The 23,503-nt window shown below is 35.9% G+C and overlaps 1 protein-coding gene across 2 annotated transcripts in view; it reads left to right on the plus strand.

Annotated features, from left to right (window-relative positions):
* The window catches only part of LOC134754875 (uncharacterized), a 55,478-nt gene extending 39,842 nt beyond the window's left edge, over positions 1 to 15,636 (plus strand). The window contains exons 1-3 of one of the 2 annotated variants that reach the window (XM_063691332.1): positions 340 to 432; positions 1,684 to 1,949; positions 14,446 to 15,636. In XM_063691332.1, the coding sequence (XP_063547402.1) occupies positions 369 to 432; positions 1,684 to 1,949; positions 14,446 to 15,501 (1,386 nt within the window). In that variant the 5' untranslated portion in view covers positions 340 to 368 and the 3' untranslated portion in view covers positions 15,502 to 15,636. Of the gene's footprint in view, positions 1 to 339; positions 433 to 1,683; positions 1,950 to 14,445 lie in introns of those variants that run through there. The other variant, XM_063691333.1, reaches the window with a different exon arrangement.
* The last annotated feature ends 7,867 nt before the right edge of the window (positions 15,637 to 23,503 follow it).

Consider the following 23,503-nt stretch of genomic DNA (forward strand, 5'->3'; position numbering starts at 1 on the left):
TACATTTATACAGAGGTACTTTAAAATATTACTTTATTGTTGCCGTAGGTAAGCATTTCACTTAATATCTATTGGCATTATTGTTGTGTTATGCTAATCCACCGTCAATAACTAGGAATTAAGTAAACGAAAAACAAAGCGCCGCGTGAACATTTTAAAGATAATCTTATTGTCTGAAATGCATTAACTAATGCATATCAAAATAACCACGAGACATCATTAGTACTGAGTCCCTACGATAACAAACTAAGGCGAATTGATTGTGACGCGGCAGACAGATAAACTGTGACTGTGACCCCTCACCCCTCCCGGATGGCGAGTGGCGAGTAGTACTATACTAGTAGTAGAGGGTTAGACGGGAAGCGAGGATGTGGGCACGCGCGCTGCTCATCGCAGTAGTCTGTTGCTGCTGCCGCTGCGACCTCGCTCAAGGTACATTTTTAAAACTTATGTTCTGAAAAACAACATGCTGATAACATGTCAATAATCGTGATATTGAGACTTTGCTAACTTTGAGAACACACTGCGTAATGCGTATGAAACTAGGTTACCGTTGTTGTGTTATTAAAATTAAGTAAACTGGCTGACTGACTTAAGTCCCAGTAAGTTCGTGTTCTTCTCTCACTCTCACTGAACGTAAGCGTAAGCGAGATCATATTTTTTAATTTAAAATTTTTGTACATTTGAATAAAATAAAAAGTAATCAATACGTTCCCTCAAACATAATACAGCCGATTTTTAGTAGCAATTTTCATATTTTTAACTTATGTGAATAATTTGTTACCAATTTTTAAAGAGCATTTTAGACCTATGTTCGTGATTTTTTTTCTATCGAGCGAAATTCAAAAACTCAAGATTTGAATCGACACAGTCCCTCGAGAAAAGCCTCAAGATTGATGGCAGCCGTATTGTGATCCAAAAAAGAGCTACGACTTTTTAATAACTCCGTTTTCTGAACCTACTGCACCTTAAATTCATAGTTTGTTTGCATATGTACCTAATAAAAATAAGGCTAGGCACAAGCCAAATGTTAATCATGTTTATTTTTATCGCGTATATATATATATCTTTACTTGAAAAATAATTATAGTGTATAACTAGCCTTATGAACCGATTTTGCATGTACAACCAGCCTTAAAGTTTGTAGTCTATGATTGTTCATTATTTTAGTATGTGGGTATTTTTGCATTTTGTAATTTTTCCTCAGTCACCCGTTGACCACGAACGCTGTAAAGAGTTCGAAACGTCGGGATGTATTATAAATTCAATATACGCGATATAATCCGTTTTCATAGTTTTATTTCATGATATAAATCGTTTAAAATCCATACTAATATTATAAATGAGAAAGTCTGTCTGTCTGTCTGTTACCTCTTCACGATTAAACCACTGAACCGATTTAGTTAAAATTTGGTATAAAGATAGTTTGAGCCCCGGGAAAGGACATAGGATAGTTTCATATTTACGAAAAACTATAAAAAGGGACCCTAAACTAAAATGTACATATAAAACCTACGTTTTACAGGATTTAAGATTGTGGGTTAGTCGTCCATAATTGGAGTGTGTAGGGTAGATACTATCTCATTAAACTAGTGAAAACAACTCATAGGTATAGGTATACTCAATAAGGAAGCATTACTTATGCTTAAGTAATACTCCATTAAATACTTGTGTTTTATTCAGATGCGGACATACCAGATGATAATACATCGGAAATGCTAGCCGAGGGTGAAGAAAGGATAAGCAAAACAATTATAAAAATCTTAGAACACTTCAAACAGCCGGACCCGATTGGAATCCCTGGCGCCGACATCCCGGAGCCCTACCCGGTGCCCAACATGAAGCAGACGATCTCGTTCGGCACCACTCTCCACTTCACGAACACGGCAGTCTACGGAATCAGCAAATTCCGAATACTCCACGTGGACGCTGAAATTGGAGCAATGGAGGTTAGTAAGCTAGCGCAGTGTCGACATTTTAGTTTAGTTTTATTTTACCCTCACTAACAAATGCCCGCGAATTCGTCCGCGAGGGATTCTATAATGGCACTTTCATACTAACTTCTAGGTGTAACCTATAGAGAAAAAAAAGTAGGTTATAAGTTTTTCCTGTGCATAGTAACTTAATCTGTTGACTTAATCTGATGCAAATTTGCCTAATGTGTTGTCATGCCAAAGGCATATTTTTCCATAACTTTAATATCTAGTTGACTCATGTTTTCATTTTCAAACCTGTGTGACATATTATAGTGATACAAGTGTGCTAAGTTGGTTACTACACACGAGGCGATATTGTGCGCGCGAGCTGTAAGCGAGCGCGCAATAAGAAAGCCGATGTGTGTAATAACCAATGCACACGCGTTTCATACGACGTTTTTCAACACACTTGCGAGGAAAAAAAAGAAAGTTTCATATTAATTAAATTTTAATTGTTAAAACCGTTAGTAAAAGTCTAAAATCTGTCATACTGCCGGCCGCCCCTCGCCCCGGCCGCGGGCGGGCCGGCCGGGCGCGGAAGGCGCTCGGGCGCGCCGGTGCCCGCCAGCCCGACCAATTAAAGAAGGCTCCGTTTCCATGCATATTATTAGCAATCAGTTACCTTCTTAACTCATTCGGATAATATAATGAAAAGGCACGAGTGTTATATTATACTGAAAAAACACGCGTGTTTAATATCTAGGATTAAGAGCCAAAAATCGGTGGAATAAAAACGTCGTTTTGAGCAAGTGTGTTGAAAAATATATTAATAACGGGTCACTCATGTATTTAAAGTCGAAAAACGCTCCTAGTGCACTGCCTTATGGCCCTTATGGGAATATAGTTCAGATCCGGAAACCGCTTTCAACTTTTAGTATGTTACTGGGCATGGTACTGGGTCTCCAAAACTGCCGGGAGACAGCGGCGCCGGCCATCTACTTCAGCGGAATGACGTCATCAAAACGACTCCCGCCTTGTTGCGAATATTGCATTTTGCACCCAAACTATGCATTGCACATACACGTGTGGGATATTAAACGAAAGCCAATAAAATATTATATATTTCACTAATATGTTATGTACCAAAATATACAACAGTTTAAGAGAAATTTAAAAATAAATCAAAATGATGAAAAAAAAATCGAATTTTTGGATTTTTCAACCAAACCAAAAGTCGGACGTTAAAGCAATGTACTACAAAATTAAAGCTGATGTCTCAAGCCATACACTAATATCAATATAATCAAAATCAGACCAAAAATGTGAAAATTATGCATCAAAATGTAGGTATTTGCTAGTACAAATGCATTAAAGTAAAAATAATCGAAATTGGTCATTTTCAGGATAATCCGCATAAGCTTCTAGTATGTTATCAGCAATATAAAAAGGATCATAAAACTGCTGGGAGACAATCTCTATAGTGCCTGAGTAACAAATAATGACGTCATACATGTGACCGCTGCCGAACTTTGCAAAATCTAAATTATAACTATACCATGAGTCATATATACACGTGTGCTACTTCAGACGAAAGGTTATTAAATATATTATGATTCGTTAATACATTATTTATAAAAACAATGTATATTTTAAGAGTTACAAACAAAGAAGAAACACTTTTTTTGAGAATAGTTCGTGTATATATATTTTATAGCTCAACTGAAAACGTTATAACAATGTTGCGTCTAATATAAAAGAAACCAGTTATTCAACTATACGTCACAGCTTAAATTTTTCATTTCTGACAAAAACTGTGGAAGTTCTACAAAAAAAACTAAAGCGCGCCAACAATTCTACCTTAATGCGCTCATATTATGCAAAGAATAGTCCTAATTATCGGGTATTAAATAAAAGAACATTACATAAAACACATGAAAACTATATTTTGGAGTGGAATTATAATTTATAAATTGAATTTGTTTGATAAACAACCAAAACAACGGTTTCGTTTCGTACCTAATCTCCTCCTTTGAAAGTCGGTTAAAATTGAAGTTTTGTGCACCTGGGCTACAAATAATTGAGTTATTCTATGTAAGCAATGTATGGGAATATGAAACAAATTAATAAAGTTTTCAAACCTGTGTGGCACGATACATCTAGGTGTACTCTTTAAAATTCACCTTGAAATGTGTCCCCGTTGTTGGTTTTTTGACATTCTCACGAAAACTATAAAAGATATCAAAAAAGTGTCAAGGACAGAATTAATCCTCATTAAATTTGGAACAAAAAAGGCTTTATGTGTTTTTGTACAAGTTGGATGGTATTCAAGCTATAAGTACTTGTATAACCTTAAAAAAAAAAAAAAAAATAACCATACTCGTTTGACGACGTGCATTATATTTTCAAAACGGCTAGATGGATTTTAATGAAATATACCTAAAATTCACCGCAGTGAAGCCAGCTATCAAACAAAAAAAAACACATTAAAATCGGTTCATCTGTTTCGGCGCTACGAGGTCACAGATAGACACACAAATACCAAAGACATAATTCAGGGAAATTAGCTGAAATTACGGCTGCTATTATACGAAATATTGAGATATGTACGTTATGGACCAAAGTTATTTTTCATCAACCGTCCCCACCCCTCCCCCCTCTGCGTCACCCCCCACACCGCAAAGGGCCCGAAACGCGGTTTTTCTAAATTTTTAAGGAAAACGTTCAAGATACAGAAAAAGTGTGTAGGAACGAAATGATCCCTAATAAATTTTCTATCAATATCTCATACACACTATAGTGCTATCACTTATAGTTTTTGTGCATCTTTGGTAGATGCAATTTTTTTAAGAATTTAACATTCTTTTCTTTTCTAAGATAACTTTTCTTAAAAAGAACTTACGATATCGCCAAATTTAGTTTGCTTTAGTAAATAGTTAGTATGCTCTATAAAATGAAGTATTACTTATTCTTAAACTCCTTCATTTGACGAAGTTATGCCATTTTGAAAATACATCGTCTTCAAATATTTTCAGTCAGCGAATTTCAGTAGAATTGTTGGCGCGCTTTAGTTTTTTTGATACAACTTCCACAGTTTTTATCGGAAATTAAAAATTTAAGCTGTGACGTATAGTTGAATAACTGGTTTCTTTTATATTATACGCAACATTGTTATAACGTTTTTAGTTGAGTTATAAAATATATATACATGAACTTTTTTCATAAAAAGTGTTTTTTCTTTGTTCGTAACTCTTAAAATATACATTGTTTTTATAAATAATGTATTAACGAATCATAATATATTTAATAACCTTTCGTATGATGTATCACACGTGTATATATGACTCTTGAAAATTTTCTGGGTTAGTTTTTTCTCCAGACTTAAATAAAGGCATTAGGAAGGATTAGGAAATACGCTCTTGTCAATACAAGAATTGAAATAATACATAAAGAAGGTGTGATTATTTCAATAATATGGCATATAGATTTCATTGACATGCCCCATAGATCTTCTGTATTTTTATTGCTTAGAGACTTAAATGTTTTATATATACGTGGGTTCACATAGCTGAATTCAAAAGTACTGTCATATTTCTACAAGGAGGCATGGAGCTTGCATTGCAGATGATTTGATTTCTCTAGTAATATCACAAGCCATATTCGAAAAATAATCTAGGAATGCGGCAGCCACTCCCATGTCTGTTAATTATTTTTGTTTTTCAATTCAATTCAATTCAATATTTTTATTTCGAATAAAAAATCAATATTATTGTTAGTACAAGGCACAGCAAAACTTATAAATCTATGTTAGTGATAAAAATAAAATAAAAACAAACAAAACTATGAAAACGGATTATATCGCGTATATTGAATTTATAATACATCCCGACGTTTCGAACTCTTTACAGCGTTCGTGGTCAACGGGTGACTGAGGAAAAAATTACAAAGTGCAAAAATACCCACATACTAAAATAATGAACAATCATAGACTACAAACTTTAAGGCTGGTTGTACATGCAAAATCGGTTCATAAGGCTAGTTATACACTACAATTATTTTCAAGTAAAGATATATATACGCGATAAAAACTACGCCGGCTCCAACCCTACACCACGGACCCGAGAAGATTTAATTCCCTCCTAATTTGTAGGAGGGTATCCCAATATGGGACCGGCAACAAACTCGGCCGGACACATCTTTTCAAAACATCAGAATGTCCAGCATCATCCAACACTAAGGTCTCACAGTCTATGTCTCGCTTGCTCCTTTATCAGATGGACTACAGGATCCCAAGCTGGTGGTAGAGAAAAGCCATCTTCCCTATTAAAGTTTGGATATTTCTTAATCTCAATGGCCTCGCGCAGCATTCTGGGTATGTAACGCTTCTCCTTGGCAAGAACCAGAGGCTTATCAAACTTGATTGAGTGATTGGCTTTATCCATGACATGCTCACAGACAGCAGACCTAGGTCGACGGTGCTTGACATCAGCTATGTGTTCCTTCACCCGAGTGGAAATGCTCCGTTTCGTCTGCCCGACATATGATAGGCCACACTCACAGTCCAGCCTGTACACTCCTGCAGTCTGTAGGGGGGAATTGTATTGGGTGTTGGGGGGGGGGGCTACGTCCCATAGTGAGCCAGATAGATGCTACCGGTACAAGACTGCATTGAAATTGTCAAGAAGAGGTTATGTGAGCAGAACATGTCAGAGGAATATGCTAAGCTGTTGGAACATTGCCTTACATCTGGCTGCTTGCTATGGAATGGTGAATTGTACCTTCAAGTCGACGGCGTGGCCATGGGGTCTCCGGTGTCTCCAGTAGTCGCTGACATCTTTATGGAGGACTTCGAGGAGAGGGCACTCTCATTGGCTCCTGTGCGACCGAAGATATTTAAAAGATACGTAGATGACACTTTTACTATACTTCCAAAAAGTAGTGTTTCAACTTTCTTGGATCACCTAAATTCCATCCATAGCAAAATAAAATTTACTATGGAGTTGGAAAAATACTGTTCTCTCCCCTTCTTAGATGTATTGGTAAAAAGAAATCCTGATAACACCCTAGGTCGCACTGTGTATAGGAAACCTACTCATACTGATAGGTACTTAAATGGCAAATCGCATCACCATCCCAGTCAACTTGTTACGGTAGGCAAATCTTTGTTTCAGAGAGCCCAGAGGATATGTGATGACCAGCATCTGGCCGCGGAGCTCCAGCATGCCAGGCGCGCGCTCCAGGCAAACGAGCTCAGGATACTGCGGGTCAACCAGAGGTCCCACATTAAGATCCCCACAGTCGAGCGCAGGCCTGCCATTCTGCCTTTTGTCAGGGGGGTCACGGACAGGATCAGCCACATCTTGAAGCGTGCTTCTATAAAACATATTTCAAGCCAATGAAGAAGATGTCACAATTCCTGAGGCCTGTAAAATGCAATACCCCTCTACAGACTGCAGGAGTGTACAGGCTGGACTGTGAGTGTGGCCTATCATATGTCGGGCAGACGAAACGGAGCATTTCCACTCGGGTGAAGGAACACATAGCTGATGTCAAGCACCGTCGACCTAGGTCTGCTGTCTGTGAGCATGTCATGGATAAAGCCAATCACTCAATCAAGTTTGATAAGCCTCTGGTTCTTGCCAAGGAGAAGCGTTACATACCCAGAATGCTGCGCGAGGCCATTGAGATTAAGAAATATCCAAACTTTAATAGGGAAGATGGCTTTTCTCTACCACCAGCTTGGGATCCTGTAGTCCATCTGATAAAGGAGCAAGCGAGACATAGACTGTGAGACCTTAGTGTTGGATGATGCTGGACATTCTGATGTTTTGAAAAGATGTGTCCCGCCGAGTTTGTTGCCGGTCCCATATTGGGATACCCTCCTACAATTTAGGAGGGAATTAAATCTTCTCGGGTCCGTGGTGTAGGGTTGGAGCCGGCGTAGTTTTTATCGCGTATATATATCTTTACTTGAAAATAATTGTAGTGTATAACTAGCCTTATGAACCGATTTTGCATGTACAACCAGCCTTAAAGTTTGTAGTCTATGATTGTTCATTATTTTAGTATGTGGGTATTTTTGCACTTTGTAATTTTTTCCTCAGTCACCCGTTGACCACGAACGCTGTAAAGAGTTCGAAACGTCGGGATGTATTATAAATTCAATATACGCGATATAATCCGTTTTCATAGTTTTATTTCATGAGTAACTATCGCGGTAACCGAAGACAATATTAAAAACAAACAAAACAAACATATAAGCTACTTAAATTAAAAACGGCGTGGTGCGGCTTGCGGCGGTGCGTGCAGCCGCACCCAGCGCGCACAAAGGCGAGTCCCAGCGCTGCGCCAGCACGTTTAGAATACTGTTTGGGCTGTGGCGAAGACGGTTGATTAATGACGCACACCGTTTTCTAACTATTGCGTCGAAACTATCAGTGTGCGCCTCGGCAAACATAGTTGACGATTTTTTACACTGCAACTTAAATTGACAATCACGAGGTTTCTGACTAGCACTATCCTGTTTAAGATGTTCCAGACAGTTTTTATTTTATTCTCAGATGCCCTGACCTTTGCACTAATATTAAGAGATTTGGCGGCAATACCAACTTTCTTAAATATTTTCGAATAATTCTTGACATATTCTACAAATATCGTAGATCTGTTGTATTATTTTATACTATATACTTACAGTCCGTTAACTCTGAGAACGACCTTCGGATTTTAGAAAGATACATCGGATATCGGCGGTAACACGCGAAGGTAATACTGCTGTTCTGCTTTCTTATTAACTCACAATAGCACAATCGGATTAAGTCTCACCTCGAAATCCTTCCAAAGAGATGAAATTTGGTATGTATGTTAATTAAAGGTCTCTTTTTCATGTCCACACTATTTGACATTTGGGGACCTCGAGGAATCGCAGCCATCTTGTACCATCCTGGAGAAATTTGCGTTTTACTCTAAATATACGTTCTCTATCAAAATATGGTGTAAGGCAACATTAAAGCTTATTAAATTCTACACAAAAAAGTCCTAGATAACTTTGCGGAAAAAATACATCTTGTTATATAAAATAATACCTGAATCCAGATTTAGCGCTTATACCCTTTCAGGGGATATTCTCTTAATATGAAACTTGGAGGAATATGAATTCTACTTTTGTATATACATTTGTACACGTTCTACTCTAATATCAACATTTTACTCGACTGCGACTTAAAGAGAAAGTAGGGTTATGGGTTTAAATACTGATAATCAGTACAGCCTGTAGCTCAGGATACTGGACGGATTTTTTTTAAATGACATCGGTAGATTCCTCTTGCCCTTCACAACCTGTTTACACCTGTTTTATTAAAGAAAAATTAATACAGCCGCCTTGAGAGGACGCCGAATAGTAAATCATATTTTTACTTCTAGCGCCTTAACTATTGAGTGGATTTTAATAAAATAGACATCAGTAGATCCATAATTAGTATACGAGTGCTATGCAATACAAATTTACTAAAATAAATGGAGGAAAACTGTTTAGGACTTAAAAATCTGACTGCAAAAACAGATTTTAGGTTTTAAATGGTGTTTAAACAATAGTGACAGTAATGAAATTTGACACCTACAATTTCAGGGATCCCTGTTTGTTACGTGTCATAAAATTGGAGCTTCGGGGACCACGGGGATCAAACGCCATCTTGAAAAGTATAAGTCTTTTTTAGTTTTTCTGTTTTTCTCGGAATATCTGGGTTTAATGTGAATACTGTGTATAGCGAAACAAAAGCTTATTAGGTTCTAAACAAAAAGGTATAGAATACCATGTCCCTAAAACGGAGCTTTCTTCTAGAAATATGGCTCAGAAGTCAAAAGTTTATACTTAATCGTCTCCCACTAAAATTTTATTTTAACACAGGTCAGAAAAAAATACTTGTATAATTTTTTTACCAATTTGTGGAACACAAAAACATTATCTACACAACCACGAAAAAAAAATGTGTGGAAACTTGTAAGCTTCCCTTGTAACTTGTAAGCCCTATTTCTAGAGAAAGGCTTCGTTTTTGGGACATGTTGTTGTATAACTTTTTAGTGTGGAATTTAATAAGCTTTCGTTTTGCCATACAAATTATTTACATTAAACCCAGATATTCCGAGAAAAAAAGAAAAACCAAAAAAGACATACTTTTCAAGATGGCGTTTGATCCCCGTGGTCCCCGAAGCTCCAATTTTATAACACGCAAACAGGGATCCCTGAAATTGTAGGTGTCAAATTTAATTACTGTCACTATTGTTTAAACCCCATTTAAGACCTAAAATCTGTTTTTGTATTCACATTTTTAAGTTTTACACATATTTCCTCCATTTATTTTAGTAAATTTGTATTGCATAACACTCGTGTACTAATTATGGATCTACTGATGTCTATTTTATTGAAATCCACTCAATAGAAGTAAAAATATGATTTACTATTCGGCGTCCTCTCAAGGCGGCTGTATTAATTTTTCTTTAATAAAACAGGTGTAAACAGGTTGTGAAGGGCAAGAGGAATCTACCGATATGTCATTAAAAAAAATCCGTCCAGTATCCTGAGCTACAGGCTGTACTGATTTTCAGTATTTAAACCCATAACCCTACTTTCTGTTTAAGTCGCAGTCGAGTAAAATGTTGATATTGGAGTAGAACGTGTACAAATGTATATACAAAAGTGGAATTCATATTCCTCCAAGTTTCATATTAAGAGAATATCCCCTGAAAGGGTATAAGCGCTAAATCGGGATTCAGCTATTATTTTCTATAACAAGATGTATTTTTTCCGCAAAGTTATCTAGGACTTTTTTGTGTAGAATTTAATAAGCTTTAATGTTGCCTTACACCATATTTTCATAGAGAACGTATATTTAGAGTGAAACGCAAATTTCTCCAGGATGGTACACATTTTCCAAGATGGCTGCGATTTCTCGAGGTCCCCAAATGTCAAATATTGTGAAAAAGAGACCTTTAATTAACATACATATCAAATTTCATCTCTTTGGAAGGATTTCGAGGTGAGACTTAATCCGATTGTGCTACAAAAAGTTTTAAACTTACCGCAAAAAGTTGAGGATACTATTGTCTCAATGTAAAATAAGCCCTAATTTAATGACATTATGCTTAATATTCGGTTGATGACTATATTGCGATTTGACTTTTTGTCATAATCTAAATATAAAATAGAATCAGAATTTGAAATTCGAAAACCAAATTTGAAAACAGAACGTCACACCGCCATTTACTACTTCTGGCGGAAATTATATAGAGTTGATAATACCAGTCACATATTTCAGTTCATATGGTAAAATTATACAATTGGAAAATTGTGATATTATTGTAATTTTTAAAACTACCTATTCAACATCAGTCATCTGTATTAACTATAAATCGGTCACTATAATCTATTTTATTTTCATATATACGGAAGTCTTCTTCACATTTAATTGCGTGTTGACAAACTTTTTTCCAATCTTCTGGACCAAATCATATTGACCTTCTCTTGCAGTAGATTCTTTACGCTTGTCAAAGTCATTGACTTTACGTTGAGCTACGTATTGTTTTAATTGGGCCCATATATTCTTAATAGGTTTTAAGTCTGGGTGGTACGAAGGTAAACGCAGAACAGAATGACCATGTTCAGCCAGTATTTTATCTATGGAATATTGTATATGTTCGTGTTTGTGTTGCAAGATAATATCGTAAATTCGTGGTTTTGTTAAGCTGGGGTCTACTGGAATATCATGTGTTGTCAACCAATCTATCATGTCTTGTTTCCGAGTATTAGAATTGGGCAGTTTTTCGGTGTATTTGTTGTGATATGGGGCATTATCAACAACTAACACTGACTTCGTCGGCAAATTTGGAATAAGCTGAATTTTAAGCCATTTTTCATAGTTCTCGCTATTCATCTCTTGTGATAATCGCCTGTTCTGTCTGTAGATTTATACATAAGCAACGCACCAGGTATATAACCATTTCACTGCCGGCGTGAGCTATTATGAGACGTTGTCCTTTAGAAATTGGTTTTTTAATCCCTGCGTTGATAGAGTCTGACCAACCTTTGCTACCAACGTGCGACGTGTGTATATACGACTCGTCCATATACACTATATCCCTTCCTTCATTCCTGCTTATTTTAATTTTATCTAAATATTTGGTCCTTTTCATCATGCTTTTCCATCAAAGTTTTTGATTATCCCTTGTTTTACAGTACCGAAATCCCATTTTTCGTAGAATTTTTCGTAGCGTGACTGTAGAAATTATAATTGAAATAAATAGCTTCTATTAGCTTCAACCGCATTTTTTTCTAATTGGGGAGGGAGGGAGGGATATACCATCCTCCTGATTACATCGTAACCAAAACTATCCAGATTTAACACAAAGTCCTTTCTCGATCTCTTTTTCTTTGGCGTTTCCAAGGGCATGGATGGAGGTTTTTGGTCGGCTTCGCTTAATATTTTTCTTAACAATATCGTATGTTGCCTTTGGAAACTTAAAACGTTCTTGCAGTAAGAAAATACGCCTCTTCTTTGACAGGCATTCCGTTCTATTCAGACAACTTATTAAGAACGGTTTTTCAACATTAAGAAATAAACGTGTTATAATACTTATAATGATGAAGAGGTAAGTAATAAAATATGAAATATGCATATTTTTCGTATTCTTACATTAACAATAGGTTTTTATGTTGATTACGACGTTTAAAGGAAACTAATATTAACACTCATCAATAAGTAGTCATGAATTGGAACAAGTAAAAATTTAAAAAAATTGGAAAAGTAAAAAGCACTAGTTCGCGAAAACCAACTTTTCGCACGCTAAACAGCCACGAAAAGTAGCACTTTTTGAGCAACTGTATTAAAAATTAAATTTCAATTGGTTTCCTTTTAACCAGTGACACATTACATTAATCTGATGACTTTCCAGAAATAAGCCCATTTCGATTTCTTTACTGGAAAGACCCTGTACATTCTGGTGAGCTATTTTAATATTCACCGACGTTTCCGCGGTTTGGGTACCGGCTATCGTTTTGTTAAGTGTTGAATGATTTTTAATATTCAAAGTCAGTCAAAATATTTTTTATTCAAATAGGCCTAGCAACAAGCACTTTTAAATTGTCGAGTTTTACAAATATTACCTTAATCTAAATATCAGAGGCACAATCTAAACTGTTGACAATTGGAATAGAAACAATAAATAAAGCCTTACAGAAAAAAATAAACTACAATTAACTAAACTAAAACTACTATAAAACTAAAAATCTAAATCTAAAAAATATATCAATATAATATCAGAGCAATTTATTGATGCAGTTATTATTATTCTTAATAACATTGAATTATTATAGATATGTCAAACTTAATAATAAGAATTTCACAAAACGATCGTCAAACACCAAAATTGTATAAAAAATTACTAGTCTAGAAACTTTCTAGAATAAAAATCTAAATGTCAAAATTTATTTTGTGTTTTCTTCTGAGTTCCAACGAAAAAGCGGGCTACTTTGTATAATTTGCGGATCTTATGTTATAATCTATATACTTCCTTCCCCTGTTGCCTCACTTTCCAGATTTTCCTGAAATGTACTTGTAGTTGAAGTAGAGTTTTTCCGAGTTTCTCTAGGCGTGACTTTGCGAAAATTGTAATAAGCACCTTTATAATCCGTTTGATCTATAATTTGGCTTAGCTTTCTACAGATTTCCTTTAGAAAAATTCTTTTGTCGACACATTTCCCATCCAAAGCGATCTTAATTTTAACACAACTTAGGCTAAGCATATAATTCCAGAAATTCGTATTCATTTGTTGACATCTCCTAATACCAATTATAAACACAGATTTATTATTCATAGACTACACCAACGAATAGTAGCCATAGGGTTATCATCATGCCCTCCTAAAGATTTTGTCTTCTTTTTGTCTTCTTCTGAATACTTATGGAGTGAGATTGTCTCTAAAATTTGATCCGTCGTAGCACCTGGTTTGATAAAAGATGTAATTTCGTACGTTTTTGAGACATAGGGCAATGTATGGCGTGAACTCAAAAACGACGATGCCTGCCAACCCCCTGCATTGTTCTCTACCAAAAACAAATATTCTTCCTTTTTCATGGTAATAATTAGTAGACGAATTTGGATTTAAAGGCTTGACAATTTTCTTCTTTTTTCCAGATTTAGGGCTCGATTTACTAAAACTGGAGTACTTCCCTTCACTAAGAAGCTTTTTTAGGACAGATATATGCCTTTCTAATTCCAATTGGTTTTTTGAAAGCTTGTTTACCTCTGAGTTAAGGCATGCAATTTCTTCGTGCGCGCAGTCAAGCTGAGAAGTCAGTGACGATATTTAATTTTTAAGGTCTCTAATTTGAGTACTCTTGCTCTAACTTGAGTAAATCAGGCCCGTAAAGTTTCATGATTTTTATGAATAAGGGGCATAGTCATTAACATGCAGTTGTGATCGAGACATTCGTAGTTCGTTGTATGTAGACTTACACAGTTGCATTCTATTGTATTTCAGGTGAACGCGGCTATGCTGATAGATAAGCTGCAGGCCCGAGGCAACTACACCATGTCGACGTGGGTGAACAAGGCGCAGGGGCCCTTCACGGTGGACGTGACCGGCCTGCGCCTCACCGCCAAGGCCAACCTTGGCGTGGAGCGCGACGGCAAGCTCAGGGCTCAAGACATTCTCATGGATATATCCTTTAACACGATATCAATGAATTTCCAGAACCTAGGCTTATTTGGAGCCATGTTCCAAGGAATTGTCAATTCTGTCGGAAACTTTTTATTCGACTCCATCAAGCCATATATTCTTAAAGAAGCTTACACTAAAGCGAGGGCTGAAATAAATAAAAAATTAGATGAAGTCGCGGGAGACATGCAGTTCCCTAACTCCATATCACCGTTAGACATGGTGATAGCGGATGCGAGAAGAAAAGTACGCGAGATGGAAATGGACCCATACAAAGTAAACGATTATAATGCTACAGTTAGTATATTTTCTGTGTCTTTATCTAACACCTGGGTGACAGGTGCATCGTCGTTTCATCGCGTCGGAAATATTACTTTAAAGATGCAGAACAATACTGTTATAGCAGATGTTGAAGTTGGCACTCAAAAATTAGAAGGCACGACGCAATGGAATATAGCTGCCGTCGGCGGTCTGCTGTCCAGAGCTGGCACCGCGTCCTTCTCAGTGGAGTACATCATCGGGAGAGTCGTCGTCGCACAGCCGCTCGACACGAGGGAGAAACCCCAATTCAGAAACGTGGACCTAGAGGTCGGTAACATTCAGGTGCGGTGCAATGGTGCTGGCACTCTCGACTACCTTATTGAATTCGTTGTCAATATATTGCCTAATCTGTTGAGATATCAGATTATGGATGCGTTAGAAGGTCCTATAAAAGAAAAGATTCAGGCAGAACTAAACAAAACAAACGTCGAAGAAACTATTAAACAGGAGTTACCAGAGTTAGACAAAATGCAGGCACAAGGCTTAAAGTTATCTGCTATAAGAGGCGCTCCCACTACCGCTGAGTCATACGACGAAGATGATTTCTTTAATTTTTAATGGATAACACCCAAAAGTAATTTAAGTAGATACATGTATAAATTAGAAAAAATATTAGTTTTAGTATGTACTTATAATTTTATTTAAATTATTCAAAACTGTCTAGAAATAATAAAATACTTACCTACATAAAAACATTAATGTTATTTGCGTCATCAGTCGAAATCACGATAGTGACTACCAGATGTACCAGTAATCAGATGATGTAAGACAAAATATTCAGTGCAACTCGAATTAGATTTACAATATTAGACAATATTAGAATGCGCCATCAGCGACGTGACCCGCGAGGTGTTGTACGGCGCCTGTCGCCCGTCGACCATGCGTGGGTTCGCATCCGGGGCGGGCGGCCGAGTCCGCGTACGTCCTCACCACCAAGGTATCAGACCTTCAATAGCATCCGCGTCACCAGGCGGCCTAGCCGTTTCTCTATCACTTCCATATTAGTGTGACAGTGACAGTTGCGTTTCGTTCGCTACGGAGCCTTTCGTAGCATAGTACCAAATTCGCAAAGTGCCAACGCCCGCATATATCCAAACACGCATAACTCCAATTTGGCAAACTATCAAGTTCGTAAAGTGACAAACTCGCAAAACACCAACTACGATACTTACCAACTTGTAATACACATAGTACCAACTTTTCTATTTTCACTTTCCACTTTCGCAACCAGTACTTTCTTAAAAAAAAAAAAAAAACATTTCCTTCGCAACTTTACTAGACGGAGCTCCGCTTCGCGGGGCTCCTATTTCTAGGCGGTTTGCCCTTTGGGCATCTGAAGCTACCTAACGAACCTAACCTAATACCTACCTACGCTTTTTTCCCCAAAGTGTAATATTTTAAAGGGAAATGTTGCGGGGGCGATGGTACCGAAGGGCGCGAAACGCCAAATGGCACTTCGAGAATTTGGTATTATGCTTAATGGTACTATGCGTTTTTGGTATTCTGAGAAACTGGTGTTATGCGAGTAAAAAAATAACATTTCGCGAAACTCCAAATAGCACTTTGCGAATTTGGTACTATGCTACGAAAGGCTACGGAGCGTTAGCGATTGGCATGTTGTCTACGGGGCCAGGAGTAGTACAAAAACGGATGCTATGCGGTAAGTGACGTCATGTGTCATAGGCTAAAGGAAACAAATAACTACGCGAATGCTATAGCATTCGTGTCCGCTAATGTGTTAAGATGTTTCATTCCACTTCATCATTCATAATCATCATATCAGCCCTTCATCGCCCACTGCTGAGCATAGGCCTCTCTTCCAGTACGTCACTTGTCCCGGTCCTGAGCTAATCTCCTCCAGAAGTGACCTGCAATCTTCCGGATGTCGTCCACCCAACGAGCCCACGGACGCCAGGGGCCTCTTTCATTCGAAAGCGGCCACCATCCCGTTAACATTTTAGTCCACCTGCCATCACTCTGCCTAGCAACATGTCCCGCCCAACTCCATTTTACTTTGGTAATGATGAAACCAACGTCTTGCACCTTGGTGCGTCGACGGATCTCGACATTCCTTACTCGATCTTGAAGCTTGATACCGAGCATGGCATTCCACCTACCCGTCATCAACTCCAAATTTTGTAAACATTGTCGTTTTTGAGCTTGAATCGCCTCGTGCTGATTTTTACTAGTGTAAAATTATTCGTCATGCGGAAAAGTACCTCCCGCACTCCGCTTTTGTAAGATTTCATGTTTTTCCCGTTTATTCCAAAATACAACGAATATTTAAACGATTCTGACAATAGTCTAGGCAAAAAAAATCAAAATCGCTCTACTTCTTGATGCGACTGGCAAATCATGTTACTTTTTGGCAACCAGATTTTTTAACCTAATTTGACCCCGCTGAATCCGAATTTGCCGATCGCCCGATCGAAATCTTAACCGGAAGTGAGATATTCAAGATGGCGACCATTATTAGCCTACATAGCGACCCTAATGAGTTCCTTGAATGGAGACCTATATTATTATTTTTTTAAATTGTTATTGCAAGGAATAACAGTTGAAACAACACGTATATTCTGAAAATTTTGAGTATCTATTTGGTATGGTTCAAAATATAGTCCTTTTAAGGTGGAAAATATCATTAGTAGCGCCGCACCGCAATACGAATTCCCAGTTGTAAGGCCTCGTTATGTTACAAAACTCACTCGAAAGGTTTTAAATATCCTTTATTTTTTATATATATTTATTAATTTAAATATTTATTTAATGGTTGAATCTTTTAGCACGCATTTGAAACCTTTACTCTATGTGCGCGGAGTAAGACTCTTGGTGAAAAAAAAAGCGTCTAGTATGAGAAATATGAGAATAGGTACGAATATTAAATTAAATTATGGTTTATTAAGCAATTAATCAGGATTGTAATTGTAATTGTGTAATTAAGTGTGATTGCAAACACACCAAAACCTAAAACCTTAAATATTGTCAAAAAGTCTCAAACTCTCATGTTTCACGCACGATTTAGCCCCGTAAACCGAAAATTGTTATAGGTACAAATGTTAAGTGAGTATGATTTTATTTTACCTATTTTATGTATTTTTAAACAAAGTCATTACTTTTACCTACGCGAATCAAAAAAATAGTTTGTAATTAACTTAAGAGGCCGTAGTCGAGTTTGGAGCAAAAATTTAAAATTGACAGATTTAGTCGTTGAAATTATACACGTTTTGTTACGTAATATCTAAATAACAAGTATTGGTTTCCATTAGCACGTTTTCTCATCTTGCCTTTTAATAATGAGGTCGCGAGCGTGCGTCACCGGTAATATACGAAGAGAAGGGGCAGTTTTAAAAATTCATCAAAAAATTATGGTGGTAAATTATACAAATTGATGTATAAGAATAGTTTCAGCAAATGTTCAAGTATCCAAATTACGTTGAAATTAAGTCGATTTTCAGAGAAATTGTTACTTGTTTTGAAGTAATTTCTGGAGAAAATTTAATTCGTTTAACTTTCATTTCCTAGAACTCTAAGTCATATAACAAAAATTTAACTGATAAAGGTCAAGTACAGAATATGTGTAATACAAATTTATTATTTTTAGCAGTCCAAACTTTACGAAATTTACAAATAAGAGCGACAAAATCAGTGCTTTACGCGCGTTTACCTAAACGTCCTTCAGAAAAAAAAAATTACTAATTTAGTGAGTCTGTTTTCAAAAAATCGATCTGATAAAAGGCAAGATAAGAAGACGTGCTAATAGAAACCAGTACTTGTTATTTGAATTTGGTAACAAAAGGTGTATAATTTAATCGACTAAATCTATCAATTTTACATTTTTGCGACTAAAATCGACACCGGCCTCTTAACACTTTAAACTCGCGTTTTGTACACATAAATCACATAATTAATGTCATTAACGGGTCTAACGCGATTAAATTTCATTCTTTTGCCTTTTTTCCGACGTTTCAGCTAGGTTGCACTAGCTGTGGTCACGGAAGACTGACGTCCCAGTCAAATGTCAATTGATTGAGATATACAGAATACAGAACTTTATTGGTAAAAGCAAATTTTACAGGTCACATTTTACATTTACAAAAAAATATATGTACATATGTTCGATAATATTATTGGTAAACAACACTAAAGTACCCTACATTAGTTTATACAACGTGTCCCAAAACTCAACGATAAGCCGGCACCAGGGGATGGATCTGCTTATGAGCAGTCAAGAAAAAATAAGAAAAAAAACAGGCCAAGTGCGAGTCGGACTCGCGTTCCAAGGGTTCCGTACATTACACAATTTAAACAATGTATTTTTATGTGAAATGTCTTTAAAAAACCCGTAGGGGTCCGACTAAGTAAGTAATTAATAGGTTATCCGGTGATTTATAGGTAAAGATCTATTTTGTGTATTTTTTTCACAATTTTCGACCTAGTAGTTTCGGAGGTAAAGGGGGAAATGGTCATTTTTTGCCTATTTTCTTGAATAACTTCCAAACTATTTATCTTAAAATTATTAAAGAAATATATTTGAGATTCTAACAATGAGCTCTTTCATTTGATATGTAACACGATATAGTTCTCAAACTTTATTTTTTAATTTACTCATTTACCCCCCAAAAGTGGCCCCCGTGGGTAAAATTAATTTGTTTACGTTACATGTCCATCTTTGGGTCACAAACTTACATATGAGTACCAAATTTCAACTTAATTAGTCCAGTAGTTTCGGAGAAAATAGGCTGTGACAGACGGACAGACAGACAAACAGACGCACGAGTGATCCTATAAGGGTTCCGTTTTCTCCTTTTGAGGTACGGAACTATAAAAATATCTCAATTATTTTTGAAATTAGAGAAAAAAAGGAATTTCATCGAAAATCGAGACCCCTAATGGTATTTTTAACGACCATGTCTACAAATATTAAAATATTTCTAATATTTTTTTTGTTTTTGGAAACATAAGTAGTCGTGCTATCTAACACAGCCCTTTAAAATACCAGAATACACGTAGTTTTTACTCAAAAAATAATTAAAATTAATTTCGCCCTTAAATTTTTTTTAATATTTTTTCTTTCAGTCCAATTTAAATCATCATAGTGTAAAAAAAAGTATCGAAACTAATATGGCAAGTGTTTTCAAAAGTTGACGCAACTAACCAAAATTCCAAAATGGTATAATCCTCTAGGAAAACTAGCCACAAAATAAAATAAAAATTTAAACAGTAGCGACATTGTTTAATGTTGGCAGTAATCACTTTTACTATGTACCCAAAAAAGGATTTTTGTTGTTGAAAAATGTTGAATACTTAAATGAAAAGAAATTTTACAAATAATTTTAAATTTTTTAAATTCATTTATTACATCTGGGGGCACGGCAGTGCCCCCGCCAAGTCGATCAAAACAAAGAGGCACGGCCGTACCATCCTTTTCTCGAAGCCACTCAGGCCATTTTCAACGTTCTGTAATTTTGTGATAGCTAAAGCTAGAACCCTGAATTTTCAGTGACGTATAGATCATAACATGATTTATATATATTCTCAATAACATGTAATTTGAACATGTAGTTTAAGAATTATTGCATGTCAAAGTTCCTTAGTTTTGTTACTGACACACTCACTCACGATCATCATAATTCTAAGGTACTTCTGGCAGACCCACAAGCTCCAAATTTGAAACGTAATTAGTTTTTAGCGTATTAAGCCAATAAAAACTTAAAAATACTGCAATATCAGTCATGTTTCAGATTTAATAACTGCACAAGTAAGTTTGTAATCGTATATAAACATATACGATAACAAAGCTACGTTTGCAGTTCCTAAAATTAGTATGTTAAGTATAGGTACACTACGTTGTAAGATGTGAGTATGAATGAAGATGTGTATAATTATGATATGTGTATACAAAGTATGAGTATGGTATGGGTCTGAGTACACGAAAAGAAGGACTGCCGACAAAAAGAAATGAGATCCCATCGAAAAAGAATCTTTTTCTTCAAATAAAATGGGTTACTTTATGGGAAGATTTATATCTGTTGTTGTATAATCTACCATTATTAGTAATGTTACGTGGTGTGTTTATTTGAACGAGCGAGCGAAGCGAAGTAAAGTTCTTACATTCAAATTGGAACACACAGCTGGAGCGTGGCTAGGGGCACGTCCCGGCATTTCGATCATAGTTTGTTGGACAATAACTTAAGTAAATTTGTTCTAACTTAAATAAAATTGGGTAAACGTGTAGTTGAGGGCATTATATTTTACTCATTAAATTATGAGCAGGCTAGATCAAGGGGTTATGGAGCTAGAAGAGCCTAGAGGGCCAAAAAGCTATTTGTGAGGGGTCTTGCTATTCTGTTCATTTTATTTGCAAGAAAGTATGGTCGAGTTGGGTATTAAATAAAAGTGCTCGGTTTATATAGGTAACCATTTATAATATTGTTTTTTAACTTACGATTTTAAAATAATTAGCAAGATAGAAACGAAATAAAATAAACATAATATATGACATTTGACAAGAAAGATAACGGCTTACGACAGATACAGCTTATTTTAATGTCTATGGTGACTTAAATAAAGATGCAAGTCTCGCAACCCAGTTCTTCTACTACAAAAAAGTTTTGAGATGTATTGTGATACCAAGTCGGTTATTTTAGTCAGTGCCAGGGGGTGTTAAAACCGTAACAATATTAGACACTTACCTTTATTTCTTTAATACATACATATAATGACTTGGCAATCGCACACAATGCTTTACTTTTACTCGTATGTGTATTGCTCAAACTGTATGTCATTATTAGGGCTAGCGCTATGTTCAATTAGGATTGTTTCAAATAGTTGACGAATTATTCTCATGTCATCATGTAGCCGTGCGATTGCCAAGTCATTATATGTATTAAAAAAATAAAGGTAAGTTTCTAATATTGTTACGGTTTTAACACCCCCTGGCACTGACTAAAATAACCGACTTGGTATCACAATACATCTCAAAACTTTTTTGTAGTAGAAGAACTGGGTTGCGAGACTTGCATCTTTTTACATGTAATGTTTTTGATAGGATTATTAATATTACAGTAAATGTTCGAATTGCCTGCCACCGGCATTAATACAGGCATGACATCGCCTTAGAAATGATCGATTTATCTGTCGTGCATATCTTCTACCATTGATATGATCCGCAGCTTGTGTGATTTTTTGGCGAAGCTCGTCCAATGTTGCTATAGGTTTTGAGTAGACTCTGTTTTTAAGACAGCCCCAGTAGAAGAAGTCCAGGGGGTTCAGGTCGGGCGAACGGGGTGGCCATAAGATAGGACCAAGTCGCCCGATCCAACGCCCTGGATACTCTTCTCGCACTGCACGGGCATAGTGAGCTTTTCAAACAACCCTTTTCAAAAGTGATTAATATCAACATTTAAAAAATGTCGGTTCTTGTATAAATTCATAGTTTTTTGTTGTGACTAGGTTTCCTAAAGTATTATACCATTTTATAATCTTGGTTAGTTGCGTCAACTTTTGAAAATAATTGCCATAGTGGTGTCAATACTATTTTTTTACACTATGATGATTGAAAATGGACTGAATGAAAAATCTTTAAAAATTGTAGCGATAAAAGAAATTTTGATTATTTTTTGCGTAGAAACTACATGAATTATGGTATTTTTAAAGGGCTGTGTTAAAAAATAGCAGAACTACTTAAGTTTCCAAAAAAAAAACTGAAATATTTGAATATTTGTAACCGACCGACCGAATATTGTAAACGGTAAAAAAAACCATTAGGGATGTCGATTTTCGATGAATTTCATTTTTTTCCTGTAATTTCAAAAATTATTGAGGTATATTTTTTTTCTTTTTTTTTCTCGACTAATCATAAGCAGCTCCATCCTCTGGTGCCGGCTTATCGTTGAGTTTTGGGACACGTTGTATAAATATTCGCGTAGACAAATAAATTTATGTACCCGTTTCTGTTTAATGTAAAAAAAGTCAAAAAACAAAATAGAAAAAAAGGAAAAAAGGTAAAATAATGAATTGTAATCGCTTTAAACCCGTTAATGACATTAATTATGTAATTAACTTTCTTCTTTTAATATCGTTTTAAATATTGATCCTAACGAAAAGTGTTTCACATGTTTCTTGTAGGAAATTCTGTTAATTATTTATAAGTATACCATTTTTTTTGCTATGCGTCATACTTTACAAATTATTTACGAAAAACTAAACAAAGGAACCTTAGAATTGATTATAATTAACTTTCCCTCTTTGATATCGATTTACATATTGATCCCTGCGAAAAGTGTATTAAATCTTATTTATAGAAAATTTTATGTAAATTATTTAAGTTGCACAACATTTTTTGCTATTGGCCGCCGTTTACGAGTTATTTACGAAAACCTTAAAAAAGGGACCTTAGAATTGATTATAATTAACTTTCCCGCGTTAAAATCTGAATATTGATCCTATCAAAAAATTGTACGGAATCTTTCTTGTTGGCAATTTTATACAAATGCTTGTGTAGAGAATATTTTTTGCTATGCGCCACCGTTTTTAGTTATTTACGAAAAACTGAAAAAAG

This window comes from Cydia strobilella, chromosome Z, assembly GCF_947568885.1.
Source record: "Cydia strobilella chromosome Z, ilCydStro3.1, whole genome shotgun sequence".
Classification (NCBI taxonomy): domain Eukaryota; kingdom Metazoa; phylum Arthropoda; class Insecta; order Lepidoptera; family Tortricidae; genus Cydia; species Cydia strobilella.